This window comes from Parasteatoda tepidariorum, chromosome 1 (assembly GCF_043381705.1).
Source record: "Parasteatoda tepidariorum isolate YZ-2023 chromosome 1, CAS_Ptep_4.0, whole genome shotgun sequence".
Classification (NCBI taxonomy): Eukaryota; Metazoa; Arthropoda; class Arachnida; order Araneae; family Theridiidae; genus Parasteatoda; species Parasteatoda tepidariorum.
Genome location: NC_092204.1, coordinates 30,017,958 through 30,045,561, shown reverse-complemented (window position 1 = coordinate 30,045,561; position 27,604 = coordinate 30,017,958). Strand labels below are relative to the sequence as shown.

General features: G+C 25.3%; 1 protein-coding gene across 2 annotated transcripts; it reads right to left on the bottom strand.

The window, feature by feature from the left end:
• Positions 1-1,656: 1,656 nt before the first annotated feature.
• Positions 1,657-24,651, bottom strand: LOC107445362 (proline dehydrogenase slgA). 2 transcript variants are annotated; one of them, XM_016059740.4, is made up of 13 exons: positions 23,939-24,651; positions 14,907-15,115; positions 14,536-14,573; positions 13,228-13,371; positions 12,041-12,105; positions 9,160-9,347; positions 8,416-8,497; positions 7,696-7,788; positions 7,232-7,378; positions 6,706-6,801; positions 5,118-5,302; positions 3,517-3,605; positions 1,657-2,559 (listed from the first exon to the last, which is right to left on the bottom strand). In XM_016059740.4, the coding sequence occupies exons 1-13, from the start codon at positions 24,245-24,247 to the stop codon at positions 2,354-2,356; spliced, it is 1,851 nt and encodes a 616-aa protein (XP_015915226.1). In that variant the 5' UTR covers positions 24,248-24,651; the 3' UTR covers positions 1,657-2,353. The 2 variants fall into 2 exon arrangements, with proteins under 2 accessions (XP_015915226.1, XP_042899720.2); XM_043043786.2 differs by lacking the exon at positions 23,939-24,651 and adding an exon at positions 22,888-23,181.
• Between the last annotated feature and the right edge of the window lie 2,953 nt (positions 24,652-27,604).

The following is a 27,604-nucleotide window of genomic DNA, read 5'->3' as shown; positions in this document are numbered from 1 at the left end:
TGTGATTCGTTGTACAATTTAATATAAAATTTGGTTGATATTTTAAATGTTCTAAATAAAAAATTTATGTTCTATACACCTTTTGGCAAAGCATTGAAAGAAATTAGTTATATTTTCTTAAGAATTTCATTAAATTTATTCCTTTCAATTATTTATTGACTTATGATTTATTGATTTTATGATTTATTGACTGACTTAAATTAATACTATTACTTAAACTTTATCGCTATTAAAAAATTTTACTTTTAAGAAAAAAATATTTGTTGCTCCTTTTTTTAAAAAAATGAGTTTCTTCCACTTCAGTTTGAAGAAAATTCTTCTGGGGCACTTCTTTTCACTGTGAAAGAAATTTGCCATTCCTTATTTTAAAAGTAGGTTGTACCAACATAACCTATTATTTTAATTAAAAGTAATAATAAAATTATCTATACCTGTTGAAGATATCTCAAAATTACATATATACATCAACTTTTGATTCATTACTTTTTAAGTCTTACATCCAATTATGTATTTGTATTGTGTTAAAATTAAAAAATTTGCAATTTTTTTTATTAATATTGATGTACTATATCATTAGCTAACATTGGAAAAGATGTGAACTATTTGTTTTAATATGGAATATAATGATTAAAAAAAAAATAATAACAGTTTCAGCTATGAAGTGATAAGGCTTAATATTGCCATGATGATTAATTCCAAAACTTGTGCAGTTATTTAACTTGTCTTTATTAAAAGACCTTCACCACAAGTGATGTACCAAAATGCTCGTTCAAATTCTACCATAGAATCTGTAGATGTCTTACAATTACACCAAATACCTGTGAGATAAGAATATTGAAGAGAATAGTTTTCGACAGAGCTGTGGAATGGAAAGGTAAAATATCTATAAAAAAATAAGATAAAATAAAAGGCTCCACACTTTTTTTTTTGAGACTCCAACTTATACTCAAAATTATGAGAAAATCGTAGAAGTGTTAATATGTTTTTGAATAACATGTTTATAATTTTTTTTATTTACTATAAGATGTAAAGATACTTTATACCACATAATATAACAGTGTAAGAAATAAATTTTAACATATATAATTATAACAAACATAGAAATTGTGCAAAATACATAATTGAATAAAAATTCAGGCATGGATAACTATTCCTCTTTAGAATTTTCTTTTACATGAAAATGTGTTATTTTCAAAATTTTTTTTTTATCTGGTTAGCTATTGATAGGGGTTTTTAAGGTTTAATTTTTTTTTTTTTTAATTTAATCACATTTTTCCTTTAGTAGTAATTCAAAAGTCAGATTTTATTTCAATAATTTTCTGCAATTTAATATAGACATTTAAACATTAAAAACATTTAAATGTAATTAAGTTTATGATGAGTATACTATAACTTAAATAATTATAATATTCATTTGAGTAATATTTTTTGTTTACATAATTATGAATATTTGTCTAAATAATTTTCGTAAAATGGAAAACTTTTTCCTTTTTTTCAATCTGTAGGAATTAACTTTTAACTACCTGGAAATAGAGTTTTATAAGTCTTTGACTCAACTGCCTTAGTTTTTGATTAAGTAAAATTACTTTTTCTAAAGTTTCACTAAAAATGAAATAAAAAAAGAAAATTTGCTAAACGCAAATAAATGTACAAATAAAAATTCAAACAAGCACTTTATTTGGTAGTTCATTTACACAAATAGTTGTTAGTTTTTACTCAAAGTCTACAAAAACATAATGTATTTTATAACTTTAAAAACGACACAGAAGTAAAGTAAGAGTCAAATGATGATATGTGGTTTAAAAAAAAACAATGCATGCTAAACTTAAAATACAACATATTTTTCCCTAGTAGGAATTTGAGATTCAAAATGGTAGAGTAGGTTTAGTAATTCATAAAATGTAAATAACAGATATAACTAACATTAAAACATGTTATTGACAACTGCATATTACAAATATCTAAAATATATATTAATTTAAATAACGTAATTATTTATCATAAAATATATTTTGAGCTGTTTGTATAAAAAGCAAATGCCTTTTTAATTTTATTATATACAAATTTTAAAAATAATTTTTAAAATGACATGGTCAGCTCTCAATATTTAGGTATATTTCTCTCCTCCAATAAGAAATATATATCACACATTAACTTTTCATTCAATAAAGTTCGATACTTCAAGTAGTGAGGGGAGAAATTTCTTTTTACAATCACAAGAGTTTTTAATTTCTGTAACCGTTTAAGTATTGAAGAAAATTAAATCAGAACATTTATCACAATGGTCATGTAAAACTCAATGAATTTATAACTATAAATTACATTAAAAACCTAACAAACAAAAAATCTATATTCAGACAGGCTTGTAGTTTCCTACTGGTTTCTTGAATACATTTCCAGTGATCATTCTGTGTTGTATTTCATTCCACAAAAGTTTTCGTTCTCTGGCAGACTTTTTTAGCAAACAATGGTTCTCCTGAGCACGACGAGAAAGGTACGGCAATACTTCATCTACTGGACCGTAGGGGACATATTTATATACAGAATAGCCAGACTGCCCTATATAAAAAAAAAAGAATTAAACATTGTTGGGGCATTTTTTTTCTTCAAAATACAGCACAAAAATGACATGACAAAACAAGTATATCTTTCAGCAGACAATTTTTCACTTCTCAGATATCAATATCAATTTTCTTAACTATTTTATTAACACAATTAGGCACTAAATCTATGGTAATATCTTCAAAAGTAAAATATACACTTAAGAACCATCTATGCTTAGTTCTTTGAGTTTAAGTAAGACATAAAAACATTTATTTGCTAGCGGCACATAAAAGGGAATAAATATTAAAAGGATGAATATATTTTTGAGTCTAGCAGTGATTAATGATAAAACTTATAAACAAATATGTATGTTTTGAAAAATTTTTTAATCTATCGGAAATCTGAAATAAAATTTTATGCCTATTTATCATACCAATTATATAATTATCGTGTGATTATATAATTTGTTTTTTAAACTTTAATAAAAGTTCAAAAGAGAATGAAATATTTATTTTATTTAACAAGTATACCAGTTTTTAAGAAAAATATAAGACAAAGAGAATAATTAAATTCAAATGGAGATAGGTTATGAGCATGTCGATGCACAAAGGATATTGTAGAATCGGATCAGATATACGACTTTTATTACGTATTTTGCTAGATCTAGTATGTATGAATGTTATATTAAAATTACATTTGCTAGACTAGTATTTCTTTTGTTTCTTCTCATTCTTGTCTGGCAAGTATTGAGGATTAGACATCTATTTTTGAGCGTTTAAAACATGTTGACTTTTATTTTTTTATTTGAAATCAGTGTAAAGTTTTTTTTAATTAAGTAGACCTAGTATTTTTAAACCACATTTGGGTCTTTGTTATCCAGATCTTGTCATACAAGGAAAAAGGAGGCCTCAAATGCTAAAATTATTCCCAACATAAGAGCCAAATTTTGAAATATATATATATTCTACATACCTAATGGAAAACTAACATGATCACACATGCCATATAGTTGTCCAAAGCAAATTACTTTATGTTCAGGTTTAATTCCAAGCTCATCCATTCTATAAAAGAATTTTTAATATAAAATAAAACATGCAAATAAAAACATGAAAAATAAAACATGCAAAAAAAATTTTGATTTAAGAAGAAAAAAAAAAGGATTTTTCAGAAATAACTTGGTATTTAGAAAACTGGACACAGGGATACAGTAATAAATATCGAAGAAAATATTAATGAAGACATGAATATCTAAAAAGAGAAGAAAATTTTTAGGTATTTTTGAGGAATTGTATATTTGAACTTCTTGAATTAATCCCAAGTTTTGAGATTCAAATTATTTAGATTAATTGTATTTAATGATGGTAAGAAACATCATTAAATACAATTATCATTTCACACATTTTGCTATGGTCATAGTTAAGCAAGGATTTTGATGACCTAAAAATGCTCTGAAAACATTAAAAAAATTCTCTTATAATGGACCCAGAATTCAAATCTAAAAGATTTATTCCCTGCCTTTATCTTAATAATTTGTGAATATGAATTAAAAATCAAGATACAAATTTCATTGAAACTTGAAATAAATGTTAAGCATGGGAAAAAGTAACACATGCGGGTAAACAAAATTGCTGAAGATATTGAGAGTTATGACTTATTGGAAAGGCATCATTTAAAAGACCTGGTACCAAAAAAAAAACTTGAAATGTAGTAGAATGCTAAAACCAAATGCCTCATAATCTATTAGAAAAATCTCTAAAATGCTTTAAATGAGAAAATCAATTTGAAAATGCCGATGTCATTTTAATCAGGGACTTACTAGTCTGAGAATGTATTTTATATACACTAATTTTTTCCTGTTAAGACTGTTCACACTAAGTGCAGACATCATTCTTACTTTTTATATTCTTTTTAAGATTATTTTACAATTCAAGAGTTCTTTTTAAATCTTTTTTAGAGCATTTTAGAACATAGCTATTATAATTTTGAGCAGAACTGAAGACTTGTGGCAATAGATAATCTGGCCACAAGTCTTTTAATTCTACTTGAAATTATAACAGCTCTTTCCAAAAATTTATAATCTTTGGTATGAGTAATAAACCACATTTTTAATACACAAAATTGACATTTATTCCATGAGACTAGTCTTTAGTATTGTATCTAAATTGGAATTTTTCAAATTACCAAAATTTCCAATTGACAACAATACAAAACACAGAAACATCTTATTGCTTACATGAAAATAAAGATATTTTTCACTAAAAATACTTTTAAAAAAATACTCATCAATACAATTTGAAGATGAGGCTTATTATATATGAAGTCCAACAATTTTGCACAGAAATTCATGTTTTAACAGTTATCTAAGGTAAATTAGAACAGCAATTACATCACTAAAATTCTTAAAACTAGCATCAATTAAATGATAAAAGGATTAGAATTGAAATAGGCATTTCAAAACGGTGAATTAGACTTGATGCAATTTAGATAGATTGATTACGTGAAATAAAGTGATAATAGTAAACAAAATTTGAGTTATATGAACAATTCAAAAATAATTTTGTAAAATAACATACTTTTTTACAGCAAATCTAACAGTGTCCTCATTATGTGATGCAACCATAATAGCTGTTTTTCTGTCACCTTTTGTTACAATGCGGCCCAACAACTCAGTGAGTGTCTTATGATACATCTCTGTAGTTGCTTCAAATGTAGGATTTATAGGATCTTCATAACCAATTTGCTGAGCTCTCAAACGTTCCTTATTAAAGAAAATGAAAATTATAAAGTAAATTCTTTTTCTGCACACATTATAAAACTCTAGGTATAGTTTTATTTAAGTTTCAAATTTTTTTGCAAAAAATAAAAAATCTCAATTATAAAGGTATAAATCAAACATCACAAAATTTAAAATATTCAACATTTTCAAATTTTGAATTGAAACAAGTTCTAAATAATTGAAAAATGATTTTGGCTGAATAAATAATTTTTATCTAACTTACACTATTCAGTATTTCGTTACTGAACAGTTAATTTTTATTAACAGTAAAGTTTTAAAGAATAAAAAATATAGTTGCTCTTATATAGTTAAAAAATATAGTAAAGAATAAAAATATAGTTATAATAACAAAATACTTCCTTATATATAATTTATTTGCAAAGAATATTGCAGAAGAACTTAAATTTGTACCTGGTCTTCCTTATTTTAGATATTGAAAAAGCTTACTAAGAAATTTTAAAAGTTTTCTGAATAATAGCATTACACTATTTCTTAGATATTTTCAAATTATTATTCAAAATTAATTCTTAAAAAATATGAATAAAGCTCTTTAAATTAAACAAAATTGAAACTAAAAAAAAAAAAAAAATTCACATAAAAAATTTAGCTTATTGATCGTATATGAATAATTTTGCACATAGTTTTTAAACATAAAATTAGTTAAAAGGCGCATTATAGATCTTGTCAGCAATTTGCTTGCTCGAATATACCAACGAAATTGCTGTTTGATTTTATTAACTAGTATCCTGTACATTACACATACATTTACATCACGATGTTCATTCTATCCCAAAGAAACCCTTTACAATTTTACTTCATGATTTACAAATAAATAGCTGCCACAATGATCTCGAAATTTGATCAACATTTAAAATAGATAAAATATTTTTCGTAACAACAGAATTAATATCCATGATAAATATTTCAAGGTAATTTCATACTTTTTAGGACCTTTAATTACATGTTTTCTTTTATAGCAAACATAAAAAAATAAATAAAATAGGAGTAAAAAGTAATTCGGAGAAATTAAAAAACTTTATTAATTGAAAAGGTAAGTGGATGAAGGTTTTTAAGGACATTTTAGTAAACAAGTATGTCACTTAGTACCTTTATCCATTGAGACCTTTGCAATGTTAGCATAAAAATTAAGAAAAAATATGAATGACTAAAGAGAAAATATCTGTCACATATGTAAATAAGACAAAAATAAGATCTTTCTCCAAAAAATTTGTTCTTTTTTTTTTCCTTCATCAAAATATCACTTATGCTCGTTTCTTACTAAGTTTTTCAATTACCATTTAAAACATGCTTTACTCAATTAATTAAACATTATAAATTAAAGATAAAATTGAAAACTTAAACTAAACATTAAAACTTTAAATTACTTGTTCCATATAAGCTCCTCTAACAAGTTTAGCACCAAAGTAAAATCCCTGACGATCAGCCAATTCTAAATCAAGAATAACACTGTTGTAGGACTCCTGCAAAGCACAATTAGAAAATCAAATTGATTACTCTGCTTCTTAAATGTTTCTATACTTAAAACTTTATTTCAGATCATTTAAAAATTGATGACTTTATTTAAAAATCAACAAATTGTTTTTTTTTAATGTGTAAAGCAAATTAATTAGCAAAAACAGATAGGTTAAAAATTTAACTTAAAGCACAAAAAAAAATTTGAATACTAGAAACAAAATTCCTTAACATCATTTTTCCATAATACTATTGTAACTGAAAAACTTTCATATGAAAGTGCTTTTTAAAATTATTTTTTACAATAAATTTAAAAAAATACCAATAGCAAATTTTTAAAATTGATGAAATTTGAAATTCTAAGTATATCGCAAAGTTTAATATAAATATTTAGAAAAAAATCCAGAAACAAAAATCACATAATTTTTTGCAATGTACCTTTAAATAACACTGATAAGTGTTGAATACAATGGCTTTTTCCTTGTTATATTTACGCATCAATTCCATAGTTATCCTATTGATAGCTGGTTGAAAATAAGATTGTTCTGCATCAATCATTACTCTAACATCTTTCTCACGAGCAATCTAGACATAAAAATTTGAACTTTAATTAAACATTTTCAAATTAACAATTGTAGTTTAATAATATTGCTATCAATTATTATCTTTCAAAATACAAAAATAGTAATAAGGATTAGTTTGTACATGCATACAAACATTAAATAGGATGAGTAAAGCAAGATGATGTGAAATGCAATATATAGTTCAATACTGACATACTACTGTTTCAGTTTTATAAAGAAGAACCATTCTCAGTGTCAAAACACAGAATGAAAGAGAGAAACACAAAAATGCAGAAGTACAAACAAGTTACATCTAGGGAAAAAAAGGTTGAACAATACCTTAGCAATATGGTGCACTCTTCTCATCATATTACGAAACATTTCTTCCTCTTCTTCAGTTAAAGCTGATATAAGAGGTTCCATTTTACCACTCTATAAAAGAAAAAGCTCTTTAACAAGTTAAAATATTTTTATGTATACTAAAATTTTTTATACATAAATGCATTATTCACTTTTTTTAAAATTTTGGCAAGATTGTTTTACATATATGACAGTAATACTAATACTTTCTTGTTCATTTTCTTCGTCACACAACTTAAGTTTTAATTTTTAGTCACTACAAACAATATTTCATTTAAAAAGAAAGAAATATTATAATACATATATATCAAATTAATATTTTATTTTGAAATGAAATACTTCAAATCTCATAAGATTTGTTAAAAATTTACTTAAATAAATAAATAAGCTGAAAAAGTAAAAAGTTGAATACTGTTTAAGAAGTTAATTATTCACTCATTTATTTATTTCATAAATATTCTCGCTAGATTGTTCAATAATAAAAAGAAACTACCTGGGCATTATTAATTCCAGAGTTGAGAAGCGTTTAGTTTTTAAGATACTATATATAAACATGTAAAATGTCTAAAAAGCTGTTTTAAAAAGTTTAAGACTTTTTAACAAAATATAAATGCAACAATTAAATTATTTAAGCAGAAAAACATTAATGAATAATGCAAGTAATTAAAAAAAAATAAAGCAATGCTTTATAGAAATTACCTTAATGTTAGGAACTTTAAATAGATCTGATATCACATAGTTCATGTCAACAAGGCCACTCCAACAAAAAAGATTCATTAATCTAAAAATAACAATTTTATAGAATTATTTAATATCAATAAAAAAATTTAAACATTATAATTCATTATCATAGTGTAATAATTTAGAATTAGTCATTTTTTTAAAGGTAATTTTTTTAAACCTAACACACTTTTGGAGTAATTCTAATAAAACAGTAAAAAAGCTATTTTAGTTACTTTTAACTTTTCCCCAATTTTTTTTTTACAATTTCCAAAACAAATATAAAAAAAGAAAAGAAATGAGGACAGATTTTTTTTTCTTTAGACCTTAATTTTTAAAGATTATTAATTTTTTCTTAATTTATTTTTCGTTAATTAAAAAATTATTATTAATTAATTTTTTTCTGTTAACAATAATCATAAAATACAAACAAGAGCCTATGAATTTCCATCTAACCGAATTCAATAACAAAAAATAACCCTTTCAATCCAAAAATTGCAAATTCAATCCAAAAAATTCTATTTTACGTAAAAAATAAAAAAAATTTGGAGGGAAACTAGTTTACAATAATCATGATTTTCAGTACATTCCTAAACAGTAAAAACATTTGCCTTATGCTTATGATGGGAAGTTTTTCTGTATCTTCTGTAAAATTTTTGAAATTGGATATAGTTTTGAAACCAGGCCTCATTTTAAAAATATAAATTTTTTTTAATTAGTTACCCCTTTTTATCATAGTCCATGTGTTCAAAAAACTCTTTCAGCTCCTTTTTTGTAGTATTTATATTGTGATCCTCCAATTTATGCTCTAGTATTTCAGGAGTGACATTAGCATATGCCATAGAACGCTCAACTCCAGTTATATTTTTGAAGTATTTCCTTGTTTGTGCAATTACTTCAGACAGTTGCATCTGTAAATTAAACAAACTATCACACGACTAGAAAAATATACATTGCACAAAAATATTAAATATATTCTTCAACCTATGAGCTTAAAATAAGTCTTAAATTATACAAATATGTGTTGCATATTGTGAATGGTGCTTGTTTAAAAATCAGGTCTCAGTATCCCGATAATCACCTGACTAACACACATGACTTTTTTTTTAAATCCTTATTGTACCTTTTAACCAGTGTTTAAAATACATGGTATGAATTATGGTGGCTTGTTTTGTTTTGTTTTTATTTTTAACAGAATTTTTTCAAGCGTTAACAAGTACCTTTCTACAAGATAATTTTAATAATAACAAAGATGTACGTTACAAATTTAAAGTAACAAAACACTGTGCTTGCAAAAAAAAAACTATATAATTTTTTAAATTGAACATGTAATATTTTTATTCTAATATTGTGGGCGATATACTCAATTTTGATGGGGGGGGGGAAACATCCTAAGTATCTTCCTTACTGCATTTTCCAAATCATCATCACATTGAAAAAAAAAAAAAATTCATAAAATTAGTAGCAATAACTACCTAAAAGCAGATTTAGGACAAAATCACACTAATCAGACTCTTCAAAAAGGAATTACTCAAATGAGTCTTGTGTTTCGAGATTTGATTGTTGTAATAAATAATATCATATGAAAAATATTGGGTTTAAAAACTATGTGGAAATCAAAAGCAATAACTGCCTAAAAAAATTTTTAGAATCATTGCCTTAAAAAGTAAATACTCAAATGCACGATTCAAACTTTTCATATCATCTGAAACATATCGGGATATTTAAAAACCACGTGAAAATAAATCAATATCAATAACTGCCAAAAATACATAGAATAAGGATACTATTTGTCTAAATTGAGCATGTCAAAAAGTGATTATTTAAATGTGATATTCCAACTTTAAAAGTAAATTTCTGCAGAAAAGAAAACTAAAAAATTTTATTTCTGAAACGAAAAAATTTTCTGCATGAACTCTAACATTCTGCGACAATGTCGATACAATTATGGCACAGGGGTACATGATATACCCCATATTAACAAAATAACAAAGCTATGAAATGAGATTGTTTAATCTGAGTAGCATATTCTCTTTATTTTTCTAAGTTTTAATTTTATTTTAAACCATCCCAACGTTGCTGATTATCATTCATTTTTTCCATTAATTTTAAACAATCTTTCAAATTGAGCATTAAAATAGGTTATGCTAGAGTACATGTTTTGCTCTTATATTACTAGAAGCCACCCTAGTTTTTACAAGTATAATTTTATGCATGTTAGAATAAAAAAGAATTCATTTTCTTATCTTCCGTGATAGTACAATCAAGAAATGTGGTTTTAATTTTTATTTAAGCTTCATTGGACACCATTCCCAAAGAAATGAAACCAGACATTGCAAGAATAAACTTCTCCTATTCAGGCAGAGTACAATGAGAAAAAAAGGACAGTAAAAGAATGAATAGGAGGATATTAAGCCGTGTGAAGAAAGAAGGAGAGAAAAAAGAAGCAAATCAAAAACAAGGAAGTGACAAAAGTAGAGAAGAGAGAAAAAGAAATATAAAAAAAAGCATAAGTCAAAAATGAAATACTTAAACAAGATTTCTAGGCAGCAAGCAAGATTTCAAAGCATTAAGAATAGTTTATTATTATTAGTATTTATTGTATTTTTTTTTTAAATTTAAAATATGGCTACATTTTATTAAAAAAATAATAAAGTAGCATTGAAAATAATCTTAATACTTTGAAATTGCAAAAAATCTACTAGAGTCCAAAGACAGTTTAGCAATTTTAGGATTTAAACACTTTTTGGTTCGAAACAGAATTTCAGTTTTAGCAAACTCTTTAATTGGGTTCTTTGATTTTGTCCAATATTAGATAAGTAATTTGAATTACAAGAAATACAATAGATTTCATATTTTCAAAGATCTGAAATTGGAAATTCTTCCTGAAATATGCAGAATTTTTCTGTGTATGATGTCTTTAACCATTTTAATAATTACTCACGTACTTACAAACAATTTCACAATAAAAATTTATAGAAACAAAAGTTTTAAAAAAAACTAATGATTAATTACAAGAAATACAAAAGATTTCATATTTTCAAAGATCTGAAATTGGAAATTCTTCTTGAAATATGCAGAATTTTTCTGTGTATGATGTCTTTAACCATTTTAATAATTACTCACGTACTTGCAAACAATTTAACCTTAAAAATTTATAGAAACAAAAGTTTTTAAAAAAAACTAATGATTAAAAAAAAAGAAAAACTTTAAAGAAAAAATCATATCTTCAATCTTTTTTAAAAATGAGAACTTATTCTTAGTATTAGTAACACAATCATCTAGTTTCAATGAGTTTTAAATAGACCTTAAAACTACTAATAATCATAATATGTAGAAAATGGGAGAGGCAAACTTAGGTATACCTATTATACAGTTGAAAATAATTAAAACTGAGATTAATTCATAATTATTATTAACAATTATCTTAAGCTAAAAACAAATCTGAATGCATTGTAATGCTTTAACCAACAACAAATTGCAAGCAAATCAATTCATCGTATAATTATGTATATTTACCATACACATAATTGTATTTATAAGAATAAATTTATTTAAATGGAATTTAGCAAAGCATATTATATTACACACAAGAAAAACCTACCAGAAGTTGAGGTCTTCCAAGTGCCGTCAATTTGATAGCAGCAAAACCTGTCGATTGAGTGGTACCTAAATAAAACAGATTTGATATGATCAAAATGAAAATTGTAACTAATTATCTTGCAAGACTTTTATAAAAATGTATAGTATACTATTAACTTTATTGTTTGTTGTATAAAATATAAAACTCTTAGATACGGACGAATCAGAATTTCTTTTAACAAAAATAAACTTGAAAAAACAATTAAAAATATATGAATGCCTGATTGAGAGATTACAAGATTGAGAGATAAGTTACAAGAAAGATTTTAAAAAAAGTGGCAAAAATCTGATAATGTGTAAAGTATACAATTTTTTTATATTTTGCAAACTATATACATTAAAAAATTCCATGCTAATTTAAATCTTTTATTAAATCTATTAAATTAGCATTTTGCATAGTAATTACAGCAAAACTATTTTCTGTTTTCCAAAAAGCTGGTTGCAACTAGCGCTATGTTGCTACTAGTTACGAAATTTAGAACTATTTTAACATTGTATTTTTTAACAATTTATTGATTTTCTAATGTAACAATACAGCAAGCAACACCTTTTACTTTTAAAATTCAGTTCTTATAAATTACATTTAAAATGGCTTCGTCACTTTGTAGAGGTTTTGAGCACCCTGTAAGTAATATGATTTAACGTTTGCAGTCATTGAAAACGTTATAATGTTACAATAACACCCCCACTTCACAAAGCTGGCAGAAGTCAAGAGTCTGTTTATTTGAAGGATGTCTAGTTATCTAGACTCAAAATCTAGTTATCTAGACTCATAAGTTTAAAATCTACTATTAATTAAATACAAATGAAATATTAATTAAATTAATTAAATATTATTTAAATATTAATATTAATTAAATATTAATATTAATTAAATATTAATATTAATTATATATTAATTAAAATATATTGAATTTAAAAGCTTTGAAGCATTTTAATTTCTTATTTAAAAATAGAAACAATCTGAATGACTGACACAAATGTGTAAAATTTCAATAAATAAAATAAAGCATCAATACATTTTAATAACAACCTTCACGGGCTTTCTAAAATTGAGCTTAATATGAACATTTTGAAAACTTAGAAACTACCATAAAAAGAAAATTACCAATGTAGAATAAAAGAGATTTTAAATTTGAGAATAATTACCTGCAACAGCATTAATACATTTAAGAAAAATCTCCATGTTTTTTTCACATTGAGCCTCATCCAGATAAAAATAAGTTCTAGCAACAGGACAGAATTTTCGTCTATCAGCAAACTCTTCATATGGCTGATACTGCTTCATTTCACCTTTAATATAAATTGAATTTTAATAAGTAATTAAAAGAATATCAGTTAATATCAAATATAAACTAAAAATATGCATATATGCATACGTTCATCTTCTTTTTACGCAAATATCAATATTTTTCACTATGAAATGGCAGAGGTCAATACAATTTCAATTAAAGTGACATTTCCAACAAAAAAAATATTATTTTATTTATTATATTTAGTTTCTGTTAGAAGTATAAAGGAAATGAGGTAATAAAAATAGTAAATTAACAAAAAGGATATAGTTGCACTAAAACTAATTTTAAAATAAGAACAATATTAAACTTATTATTTAAATGCTAGTAGTGTTTTGAACATTCCCTGCAAAAAATATGACATTTTTTTTAAAAAATAAAATGAACTAACTCTGTTATACTTAAAAAATTTAGCAAATTTTTTGAATCCTATTCAAAATTCTCTAAAAATAAATAATAGATAAATAAAAAGGTAAGATCAAAATAATAAACAGGAATGTAGTAAGAAAAGGTTTTAAGGATTATAATTTTTTTTTCGATTGCAATATTTGAGGTAATCTTCCATAATCTGTAAGAACAATAATTTTTGAAAATATGTGTATAAAATTGTAGTTATACACTTTCTTTGTATTATTCAACTTTTATTATGTCATTTCTGAAAATATGCATCATACTATATTCCATTAATTAAAAAATAATATATGAACTTAAAATAAACATTTTCAATTAGTTTTGGTTTTTGGAAGCAAAGTACAAGCTTTATAGTAGGCCAAAGAAAAAAATTGGAACAGTTTTTTAAAAAAACTGGACAGTTAATAGAAGCAATGAATCTTGCAGTTAAGTCTATATGCCTGTGCAATGCATATAATTAGTGGAAAATCCCAATGTTAGAACAATCTGATTTTGCTATTTTTCTAGCTTCATTAATGAAAATAAAAAGATGTTGAATCTAAATCTATCGATTCTTCAAATCGATTATTTTAAAATCTGCATTAGTACTCGTAGAAAATGGGGTATTTGAGCATATGCAAAAATTAAAACAGAAATCTAAAAATCAGGGCAAATACAGACAAAATAGTATAGCTTATCAAGACAACTACAAACACTGCAAAATAGCAAAGAATTCTCAACTAATTAAAGTGATAGATAAATTTATTCTACGTACCAAGTTTTCCATCTTCAGATGCTGATGACAAGCAACCACTAAAAGTAATTCAAATACTTATTAAACAATATATTATAAACTTTAAATAAAAATTATAAAATTAAAATTATGCCAAAGCAAAATTACACAATTCGTTAAAACAACTTTTAAATGATGTTTATTAAACAATTTTACGTGATTTTTTTTAACACAGATATTATTTATGCAACTTGAAAAAAAAAATGGAATATGAAGAGAAAAAAAAGTTTTAAAAAATATGGTGTGAATTGGAACCAGACTGATTTGTGGAACAAAACAAATTCAGTCTTAAGATATTTATAAATTTGAAACAAATTAAGCCTAATGAAAAAATATATATTTGATTATTATACCTCATTTCAGCTTCCCTAGCTTGCTGCTCACTTAAATCCTCTTCAGCACTGTAATCCAAGATGCTTTTTACACCAAACGAGCGCATTCTTTGAATAACAGGTTGTATTTCTCGTTCATTTTCCCCAGCAACAAAATGTCCATAAAAGGAATTTTTCATCAATGAATTGAACAGTGACCGGCCAAGTATGCGTTTTCCAAACTTAAGCAGCTGAAATAGGGGGAAAAATTAAACTTTTTACAAAGTCTATTATAACAAGTCAAAAGGCTTGGAGCAATGTAATATTGAAAAGCCAAATTTTTTCCTAAAGAAATGGTTCAAATGAAATGGTTTCCTAATATTAAGTATTTCCATAGTTTCAGGAAATAGATAACACAATACACAGAAACATCATTGCAATAGAAATTGTGGAGTCTTTCACCCAAGATGTTCTTAAATCCTCTCTTGAACAAGTAGCATATCCTTTTGAGACACGGTATCTAATATATTGAACATCATTTGGTATAATTTTATCACTAGAGAAATAATGATATAAGGTTTTTTTCCGCACGCATGCCTTTAGAAAGCAATTGTCTATGAAAAAATATAATTGGTTTTACCTTCATTAGTTGTAATGAAATTGAATTAGTTGAATTACAATTCCTTTCACCCTGTGTGCTTGCAGTGAGAATTCATGAAAGGTACGAAATTCGATTTAAGGAACTTTTTGGACAGTTTTATGGAAAATAAATAGTTTATTATTTGAGTCATTGTGGATTTTGTTTCATGTCCAAATGTGAAGAAATACAAAATTGAAATATCATTAAGTACTAAAAATTAAAATACATAACTTCAATTAATGGAATTTTTTTAAAAATAAATTTATTGTATTTATGAATTTATTTTCTTTTAAACTTCATTTTTCCAAGTACATTTTTTGCGGTTTCAGGAGGCTAATACTAAAAGCTCAATAATTCATAAATTTAAAAAAAATTCTGTTTTTGTAACAACTTTAATAAAATATAATTAAAACAAATAAATAAAACGAGATATCTTTATAACTTTGGAACAACACCTAAGAATATAATCAATAAATAAATAATTTAAACTTTTTAAATTTATTTTTCAGGAAGTATTTTTTTATATCTATAAAATATCGTACATATTAAAATTTGCGGATAAATTAAAACAGACACCTATTTTTTTTTTTTTTTTTTTTTTTTTTTTTTTTTTTTTTTTTTTTTTTTTTTTTTGCTGGAACAAATCATATATATCGATAATAGATAGTTTTATAATCTGTTAAAAAATAATACATATTTTAGTGCTATTCTCACGATAAAAATTTAAAAGTTCATATTTTCTTTTTATAACGTTTACCTGCAGAGGAAATATATTACCTATAATAAGTTAATTGTTTTTCTTTAGAAGAAAAAAAGGATTTTTAAATGAAAATTATGGATTAGAATTAAGGGAAAGAAGATACAAAGTATGATTTTTAAAACAACATTTTGTATTATTTTCTACTAATGTTTTTATATCTTCTAAAGTTTTTGATATTGTATGCAATCTATCCTTCTTCCATGATGTTTTTATTTCTAATACATATTTAAACTTCTCAAACTTACTAAAATGCAGCACAATCTCCATTTAAGATATTAAAATAAGACACTTTAATCGTAAAAAGTTTAAAAACTCAATTTTTTACTTTACAAGCATCACAAGTCAGTAGACTTTAGTGCTAAATAATTATTTGATACAAGCATGTAAAGATTATAGAATAAATCTATTTTTTTTTCTTTTAAACAAAATGTATGAAATTAGTAACGATGAAAAATAAAAGAAAAAATACATTTTTAACACTTTTAAAATGAGAAAAGTTGTGAAAATAAAAACCAACGTAAAATTACGCGAGTTTATAAATATCATCATTATAAAGTTTAGCTTTCACGCCATGAATGTAATTTAGAGCGTAAAAAGTGAGTTTAATGAGTTAACCTGTCAACTTCTTTATTTACAAAAACGTAACTCAAAACATAATCACATTTTTATGGGCAGTAAAGGTTTCGCCATATAAAAGTAGAACAGATAGTAAAAGCTCCATAACTTTTCAATAAAACCAATACTAGCATAATCATTTTTTCCCCCTTCAAAAATTAAGTTTTATAATGAATACTCTCAACTAACAGTTATCGGTTTTTTTAACAAATCAACAGTTTTTATTTTAAGTTTTATATGCAAATATTAAATGAATATTAAATATATTTACTATTATAAATATAAAACTAACAAGTCTATATTTTTATTTATTTTTTTATTTATTTATTTTTTTTAATGAATAGCGCAAAAATTGCATATAAGAAAATGGGCGTAGCATGAAATGAGAGTTCGGAAAAATGATTAATTCTCAAAAAGCGCATTTATAAAAAAAAATAAAAAAATAAAAAAAAATTGCTTAATATGCCCGTTTGGCTTAACTAAAAATGAGCAATTAAGAAAATGAACATAGCAAGAAATTTGTGTTTGAAAAAAATAAAGAACTTAAAATGAATGATAATAGCTCGATGAATGATAATATCGAATGAATGATAATTTAAGAAAATGATAATAGCTCGAAATGCGCTTTTGAAAATTTAACTTAGTAAAACTCAAAATAATAATACTAACATTTAATAAATAATCATATGAACGTCTAAGTATTTGTATCATGCCTCTTCAAAAATTAAACAAAAAGGGATCAATTTTTCATGTATGATTTTTTGACAAGTTTTCCTTGCATGTTATTGTTGCACAAAATCTCATCCAGGCACAGGGCCCAAAACTAATCACAATCAGGTCCTGAATTTAAATACACTATCTGTGCATAGTTTAACATTTTATGAAGTCTTAAAGGAAATGGAATTTTCATTGAAATCTAATATTATCAGAGAATAAACTATTTGATGGTTAATCCGACAATGATCACACTAAAATAAAATCACTATGCAATTGGAGAAAAAAAATAATAATACAAGATTTAAGAACTATCAAGAAAGCAGTAGAATTATTTGGCAGGAATTCTAGATATTCAACAGATGAACTCACAAAATCAGCCGACGTTTTTCATTTAAACAGACGACTATTTTATGATTTAGAACAGAGAAAGGCGTGATTGATGAAATAAATGTGTCATCACCCGAGTTAAAGAATGTTCATGTAAGTGAACATACACTGGGAAAAAGAAAAAGAAAAACTGAAGGAAATAAATCAGGAATACTAAACAATTAACCTTATCTAAAGGTTATTTAAGGCGATATATTATCGTATATTTTGCTCTCTTAGTTAAAATAACATACAATTAATAGAATTATTTAACTGAAATAAAAAAATTTCACATTGGAAGTCTTATTGCTAAAATGTTTTAAAGAGAATGCAACTAATTCCAAAAGTAGAGTAAGCTGGATATAAAGGCACAGTGAAATTAAATGTGATAATGATTAGGCTGTCAATAAAAGGGTGGTTTTTCTTTTTAAAATATACACTAACTAATAATGTTCTAATTGTTCTTTTTTTTTTTTTTGAGTTTTAATTTTTTACTATCGCTTTAATTTTACTTTAAATCATATATGTAACACATAGATTAAAATAATTGAAAAAATTATACTTTACTTTAAATTTTATATAATTCTAGGTGAGCCTAAATTTTTTAACAGTCGCCCTGAATACTTTCTTAAATGTCCGAGAATATAATAAAATGTATTGTTTAAAATCACAAAAGTCGGAGTCGGTCATACTGCACAAAATTTACCAACATTTATTACACTAGGCAAAATTGAAACCAAAAATTGCGTTACTGAACTGAAAAACTGAAATAAAATGGTGTTACAATTTAAGTTTAGCAAACAAATAAAGAAAAACGGAGAAATAAAAATCACAGAGGTACCTACGAATCCCGGAACCAGAGTTCGACCAAAGGGATCCGTAAGAAAAAGATTAGATCCAGTTTCATTAAATTGGAGAAATAGCATTTTATAATTTTTAGAACTTCTACAGATTTTCTCATAAAATTTTTAACCAGTAAAAATATGCAGTTAATAAATTTGAACAGGTCATTTAATATTGTACAATTTTTTAAGTTCAAGATTTCTCGACTTTTATATATTTTTTTTTTACTTTTAAACAGGGTTGGAGTTTTTGCCGGCAAAAAGGGGTTTTTGCCAGGACATTGGCAAAAACCTGGTAAAAACCGGCAAAAACTGGTAAAAACCGGCAAAAACCAAATTATCTAAATTGCTGATTAAATATTATTACAAAATACTTGAAACAAATTTAAATCAATCATAAGGAGGTAATTGTTCTCNGGCAAAATCTTGCCAACCCTGCTTTTAAATTAAATTTAATGTTTGAAAACTGAAAACTAATGCGAAAACTAATTTGGATTATAAAATCTGTGTTTGATTTTAATAAATATTCCAATAAAATATTTTGTTTTTGCATAAATTACGGGGGGAAAAATATTCTCCTCAGAAATCTAAAACTAAACAAATGCATAATACCAAATTGCACTTCAAAAAAGTGAAAAAGCTGATTAATTATGCCAAAAAATTCTAGAAAAACGTTCGCTATTTGTTCCCTATTTTGATCGTGCAACTACCTTCTATTTTACATGTTCCGAAAGATATTGAGGATTGTAAAGTAAATAGCTACGAGTTGATTTCATCAAGTCATAGTAATTATGTTAATGTTAAGGGAAACACAAAATGCACGTGAAGCTACAGAAATTAAGATTTTTTTCCTGCTCTTAATGTAAATGTTTGAAGAAATAGAAAGCCTGTTCCTCAACGCTATTTTTTATGAATTTGATTCCAAATAGTTGCACAGTCAGCAAAAGTAATTAGAGCGAATGTCATACAGTAAAGACGCGTAAAGGGCATTTACTAATGGAAAAGAAATAAGTCTAGTTCTCTAGGAATTAATAACTAGAAATAAGTCTAGTTATTAATTCCTTCCACGTATCTTCATAAATGAAGTTGAACGACTTTTTTGTTAATATTTTCTATGACTTGAAAATTCAATAAGAAAAATTAGCTTACAAAAAACAAGTTTGGATTTTTATTTTTAACTTCACTGCGGTCAAGAGTTGCAAGACTAAAGTTTCAATTCATTCCATTATTACAATTTTTATATTCAGAATTATGAAGAGAATTATACAAAGTTTAAAATCTGGCATTCTATAATAGACTGTAGAAAACTTAGCGACGACATATAGCATGAAAGAAAGTATAAAATATTTCACTCATTATCAAGGCCACATTATCTAGGCATTCTATAGAACGGCAAAGTAAGAAATACGTCAGACATTCCATAGAATATCGGCGTTTGATACTTAGGCCAGTAACAAATACAATTGCGCATATCAGTCACGATAACACAAACACCAATTCATGATTTTTGATTATTTTAATTTCAGATGAAGAAAAAAAAAATATTGCATATGTAACTCATTTTAATTTTTGTTTTGAATGTGGGTTTTGATGACCCAGGGTCCAACTTGAGCATCGCCAGATTAAACTGGTATATCGATCAGAAGGTCAGCATTGCAATTTATATTTCTTAATGAAATTCAATTAAATATTATCGATGATTTAATCCCCACTTTTTTTCTTCTTTTTTTCATTGAAAAGAACTACGTTTTCAAAAAATTTATATTTTTCACTAAACAGTTGTAACTAACTGATCAAATAAATATTGCATTACACCTTACAACTAGAGGACTAAAATAAGTCCATTGATTGTTCAGAAATGAGGCAGACAATAAATTGCGATGAATTATTTTCATAATTTTAATCACCGATTTCAAAAAATAATGTATTTTTAACTTGAAAATATTAATTTCTCCCTCTAACGCATGTACACTTGGAAAAAAACTTTCTCATTCTTTTCACATTCCCGACAATCCTTTTTCTTTTCTTTTTTTCTTTTCCCGACTAACATTTTTCATAAGTAGGGCGCCGTCCAGAGAAGGACGAAACTGAAAAGATCATACGATCTCATCAAGTTCAAGGACTTGACTGTTAGTTTATCGCTTACATCCACTAAAAATTGAATAAGTGATTTCAAAAAAGTTTAATAAATTAATCAGATAAATTAACGCAAAATTCGAGTGTTTTCATGAAAGATCATTAATGTTTTAAAGCTTTAAGTGCACTGAAACATTAATCTACATGTTGGTAACAAATTAGAGAAGAAAATAAACTACAAATGCTGTATAAAATTTATATCCATAAGGTTTCATAACTATTATACGTAGGTTTAATTCTCATAACTTAATCATGTAGTATGCAATAATTTGTTTGCAAATTGACGCGTTAATCGAATTTCGAATTTTTCAACTTAGTCTGATAGTTTCTTTAACGGAGTTTAATTTCAAATAAAGAACCTGTGAATTTTAATGAAAGATTTCCTTGCAATTTAATTTTAATGAAAATTATTTTTTACAAATACTATTTTATAAATTTTTTAAAGGAAATTATAATTTGTATATTCAAACTACTTAATACTGAAATACTGTACTCGTTATTTTACAATAAATGTTTAAAAATATGGGGCAAATATTTTAATACAATAAAAAATATTAGGAAAATAATAATTTTTGCTTGGTTCTTTTTTTTGAATTGAAGCTGTTCTTAAATAATCGATAAATTATTCTCAATATTCGAACGCCGCCGACCGAAGTTAATCTGTCGGGGTCACAAAGTTCCCATAACAAATCAATATTTCTGGAGGAGCTGAATTGGAGATCGATCGTTCTCTGGTTCATGTCAAAATTACGATGAATGAATGAAGTATGGATGGGTGCTTCGCGTAAAACGGACTGTGACGTGTGTGTGGCTGAAGTCGTATTCTCGGCCATAGATGGCGCCACTGAAAACAAGTAAAGCACCCTCTGCTTTAAAATCGCTTAGATTCCCCAGAGCAGGCTTGCTAGTATTGGCAAGCGACATTATAGTAACATAACATGCAAGTGCAATTTTAATATAATAATTAATTAGGGGTAAATACTTCAGTGGTATTTTATAAAAATAAAAAAATAAAAAATAGGAATATATTGAACAATTCTTATTGTGTAGGAAAAAATAAGATTAATTTACAACAATAAGTATAAAAATTAAATTAAATTTAATATTGGGATTAAAGGTTAGTAAGGTTTACTTAAAAATATTATCTTAAAATCAAGCAAGTATGTAACAAAAATTATTATTAGCAACTGCATTTATATTGTACATTCACCTTACGTAGGTACTATGTTTAATAACTATAATTTTTTCAAACAAAAGAATTTTTTTAAAGAAAGTGATGATTTATTTAAATTTATAACAGAAAAATATTTTAAATTGAGATTTTGTACAAAAATCTATTAATATAATTATATAAACTCAAGAATTAATAAGTATATTATTATTTCACTTATTGATTTATTTATTTTTAAAAGCTCAGCCTCTAGGCAAATTTCTAAAAATGCATAATACTTAACTGGAAAAAATTAACATTATCATAAATAGTACAAAACATATCATTAATATAAATTAATTTACTTAATTTTTTAATAATTTAAAAAAATTAATTATTACAATAAAATAAATCATAATTACGCATAACATGAAAAATATTTTAAAAAAAGGTATATTGTTGTTTTTTTTAATTGCACATTTTGAATAAAAAATTTAAAATTAAGATTAAAAAAAAAAAAAAAGACCGTAAATAGCCGAATTTAATTAATTTAAATTTTCAACAATTTTACAAATTAAATTAATACAATAAAAAAAGCCATGAGTAAATGTAATAAAAGTTAATTATTCTTAAAAATCATGAATTTAATTTTTAAAAAAAATTTTAAAAAATCTCGAAATTTGAGGAAAAATATACATTTAACATCGCATTTCGCACACAAATTTTATTATTTTTTTTTAATTAAATGAAAACTAATAAAAATAATAATGCGGAATCAACTTAAATCAGAATCTTACCTTTTGGTTATTCTCCACCAAGAAATCGTAAGTAGATAATTTGAGAACCATGAGAGCTCGGACCAGTTCCCACGTGGTTTTACTCTTGTAAGCATCTTTGGCATTTTCAAACGTCAAATCTAGAACATCTTTTTGGTACTCCGTAGTATCATTTGAAGTTGTTGACGTTTCAGGAGTTACCACTGTAGCTGCTGTAGACTTCCAGCAAACTTGACCACTTCGTATATCATTTCTCAAAATCGAATAAGCAATCGAAAGATATTTAGGGTTCGATTTAGGTATTATAGAAACCACGCCGCANTCATTCACATTACGTAATATGTTTAATAACTGTAATTTTTTAGAACAAAATAATTGTTTTAAAGAAAGTGATGGTTAAAATTTATAACAGAAAAATAATTTAAATTGAGATTCTGTATAAAAATCTATTAATATAATTATATAAACTCAAGAATTAATAAGTAAATTATTGTTTTATTTATTGATTGATTTATTTTTTTAAGCTCAACAAATTTCTAAAAATACATACTTAACTGGAAAAAATTAACAATATCATAAATACAAAACATATCATTAATATAAATTAATCTACTTAATTTTTTAACAATTTTAAAAAATTAATTATTACAATAAAATAAATCATAATTACGCATAACATAAAAAATATATCAAGTAAAGGTATATTGTTTTTTTTTTGTTTTTTTTTTAATTGCACATTCTGAATAAAAATTTAAAATTTAGATTTAAAACAACAACAACAAAAAAGACCGTAAATAACCGAATTTAATTGATTTAAATTTTCAACAATTTTACAAATTAAATTATTACAATAAAAAAAGCCATGAGTATATGTTTCAGAGTCAATTATTCTTAAAAATCATTAATTTAAATTTTAAAAAATTTCTTAAAAAAATAACAAAAATCTTGAAATTTGAGGAAAAATATACATTTAACATCGCATTTCGCACACAAAAATTCTTAATTTTTTTATTAAATGAAAACTAATTTAAAAAAAATAATAATGTCGAATCAATTTAAATCAGAATATTACCTTTTGGTTATTCTCCACCAAGAAATCGTAAGTTGATAACTTGAGAACCATGAGAGCTCGGACCAGTTCCCACGTGGTTTTACTCTTGTAAGCATCTTTGGCATTTTCAAACGTCAAATCTAGAACATCTTTTTGGTACTCCGTAGTATCATTTGAAGTTGTTGACGTTTCAGGAGTTACCACTGTAGCTGCTGTAGACTTCCAACAAACTTGACCACTTCGTATATCATTTCTCAAAATCGAATAAGCAATCGAAAGATATTTAGGGTTCGATTTAGGTATTATAGAAACCACGCCGCATGTCGCCATCTCAGACTACAGATTTGAAGAGGAGTGTTGTAAAAAAGAGCGAAATCGGAAACGGATGCGCGTTGTTTTAAATGCTCAATCACTATTTGCCCGAAAACTCGTACACAAAGACACACCTCTTTGAAGTTGATGCTTTATTTCTACACCCTTTCAGGCTGTTGCGTTCCAATTCTGCGGTCTGGGTTATCGTGCGTCACAGGTTGGGGAAAATAATTTTCACCTGTCAACTTGAAAGCAATGGGAATAAATGTAATTCAAATCTATCAGCTGTTTCGGAATAAGATATCTCTTAATTGTTTGAGTGGAAAAGAGATCGAGTTGGAAGTTATATAGTCTGAGTGATGAATTTTATCAGGAGTTCGGCTAAGGGGAGGGCGATGGAAAATTATAATGGAAAAAAGTTTGCTTGCGTCAATAACGGGACTTTGGCAAGATTCCCACAATGTAATGACGAAACAAGAAATTTCAACTGTCTTGGCAAATGTTGAGTGCAATTGTTTTAACATTTGTGTTTTATCTTAGTAAACAAACAATTTCATCTAAATTTTGCTATTTACTTTTTAAATTTTAATTTTTTTTTTTTTTTTTTTAATTTTAANTTTTTTTTTTTTTTTTTTTTTTTTTTTTTTTTTTTTTTTTTTTTTTTAAAGTTTCTTGTAAATGATATATTTAAAATTAAACTAATATTTATAAACATTATTCAAAAATTGTTAATTAAAAAAATGTAAACGATGTAATTGTTGCGATAACTTTATTTTTCTTATTTTTTCTTGAGTAATTTTTGTTAAGGCTAAATTTATTTAAAATTCATAAAATTAAGCATGAATTAATCAATTTTTGCTTATTTTTCCCCATTAGTATAATTATAATATTAACGTTCATTATAAATATTTATTTTAAATTATAAAGTACAAAGTTTTTTAGATGTAAACTTAATTTTAAAATACAGAATTACTAAGAATCAACAATTAAAAAAAAATATCGTTTTCTTTTTAATAAAAAATCGTACTTACGAAATTATCCAATATTTTTCGAACGTTGAAATAGGAATGACTTAAAAAAATACGTAAATTCAAGAGAGGATCGAGATCAAGAATCTCAATCTGTCAAAGGAAAAAAAAAAATACATGTTTTTATTCGGAGCAATTACTTTTTTTTCTTCTAATTTCGAAGTTAGACTAGTGGTTAATATTAACTAATTCATATCTATGAAATTTTAAAAAAAAAAGAAAGAAAAAAAAGACGATATTTTAGGTCAAAAGATTTTCTTCGTCTTCTGACTTTCTCAACTCAACACACATAATCACTTGCTTTCTTTTGTTAAAGTTGATAAAGTGTAAAAAGCACTAAATCTTTGAACTGTGATCTACAGTAAATGAACTGAATTTTATATATAATATATATTTAATTACAAATATGCGTTTAAACTATTAAGTTCATATTTCCTTTTTGTTTATTACCGCCTGTGGTTTAAAAGGTCACTGGCTTAATATTTATGTTATTAATATATTTTGTTAGATAACATTAGAGCCTTAGCAAAATAAATGTTGGTAATGAAACTTTTGTAGTATCACTTTTTAGAACAAAACAGAAAAGGATCGATCTTTTTAAAATATGCTTAATATAAATGGTTTAACGTTGTTAATTTCATTATATTTTTTTCCTACTTGAAAGTATATTTATTTTATATTAGGTGAATGCAAATTATTATCAGAAAACCCATCTTAATGCCACTGAATCTTGTTTCAATAATATTGGACTGCCGATTATCTAGAAAATTTAAGCCTCAATTTTGTCCATTCGCATTGCGCATGGAATATGCCTCCTACGGCCAGTGCCGTTCCAACGACTGACAAAGTTTCTCTTAAATTTATGTCTTCAAGTTTTTTTCGTTCACGTGTTTTTTCGCTCTGTAAAGCGTCGTGTTCGTGCAGTTGCAGCAATGATCTTTCTTCCATCAGTTAGGGACCATTCAAATATTAGGTAAACACCTAACAGGGAAGAGGAGGGTGTTTGTGATTTGTTTATTTTCTGACAAGGGGGGAAGAGGGGTGTGAGCAATACTTAAGTAAGATATTAAAATGCCTTTATATTCACTTTTTTAAGAAAAAAGAAAGAAAAAACGCAACAAAAAAACTACACATGGAAAAATTTCAAATGCTGAATAAAAGTTGAATTCTGAAAATGAAAAAATTAGAATTTGTTTTTTTTTAAAAATAAGTATTATAGGTCAAGGATTTGAACACAAAAGGAAAACACAAAAGACTCCTAAAGAATATTCGACTCACTTTTTTTTCTTCAATAAATCAAAATGTAAACTTTGTTAAGAGCAAAGTTGTGTCTTTTTATTTCAATTTATTCCTAGAACCGAATAACTATCGTAAATGTCAAAATTAAATCAAAAACCGATGCTTACGTAATATTTGAACGGTCCCTTTCAAAATTAAAACAACAAAAGTTTTTATTTTCTAGCAAATTTTTCGTTTCATTTATCTTGGTATTATTAATTTAAAACTCTAATGGATTTCATAGTGATGTTTATTGTTTAAACATCGTTATTTGCTCGAAATGTAAAAAAGAATTATCAAATAAAAAAACTTCGAACCTTACACAAATATTATATTTTATTGAGTTAATTGAAATACGTATCTGAATGAAATGTTAACGTTCGATCTTACGAATTTAAATTATATGGTCTAGGTGCCAACTTAGTGTTTTCACGACATTATTAATGATCGTTGATTAAGAAATATTTTCCTTGCCAGCCATAATGTTGTCTTCGTCAAGGTCAGCAAAACTTTTCAAGGCGACGTTTTGTTTCTGTTTGCATACAGAACGAAGTGTTAAAGTAAAACAAAAAGTGTAAAGCTCTTGCCAAGATTTTAAAAATATTAAATCTGAAAGAAAAAGAAAAAATAATTTTTAAAGGGTAACAAGGAAGGATTTCTTTTACGTTGCTGAATTGAATTCCATATAAGATTACAATTAGTAATAATTAAAAAAACCAGAGTAAGAACTTTCTAATTTACATCACTGGCATAAATTTGAAGTCACCTGAATATTTCGTTCTATAAATGAAAAAATAATAATGATAATAAATTTAAAAAAATTGCTATGTACAAAAAAGAAATAAAAAATCACGTTGATTTACGCATTAAATTCTAAATCTTTCGGTTGCTTGTTTTCTTAAAAAAATTATAATAATAGCATGATTTCTGTAAAGATTTATATTGAAATTTTTTACATTTTCGTAAACGTGCTAAGCATAAAAATTTGGTAGTTTGCAAGTTGCAAGACGTTAAAATTCATATAAGTTATAGTTCAAAAATTTAAATCGTGTAGAAAATTTATTCTAAA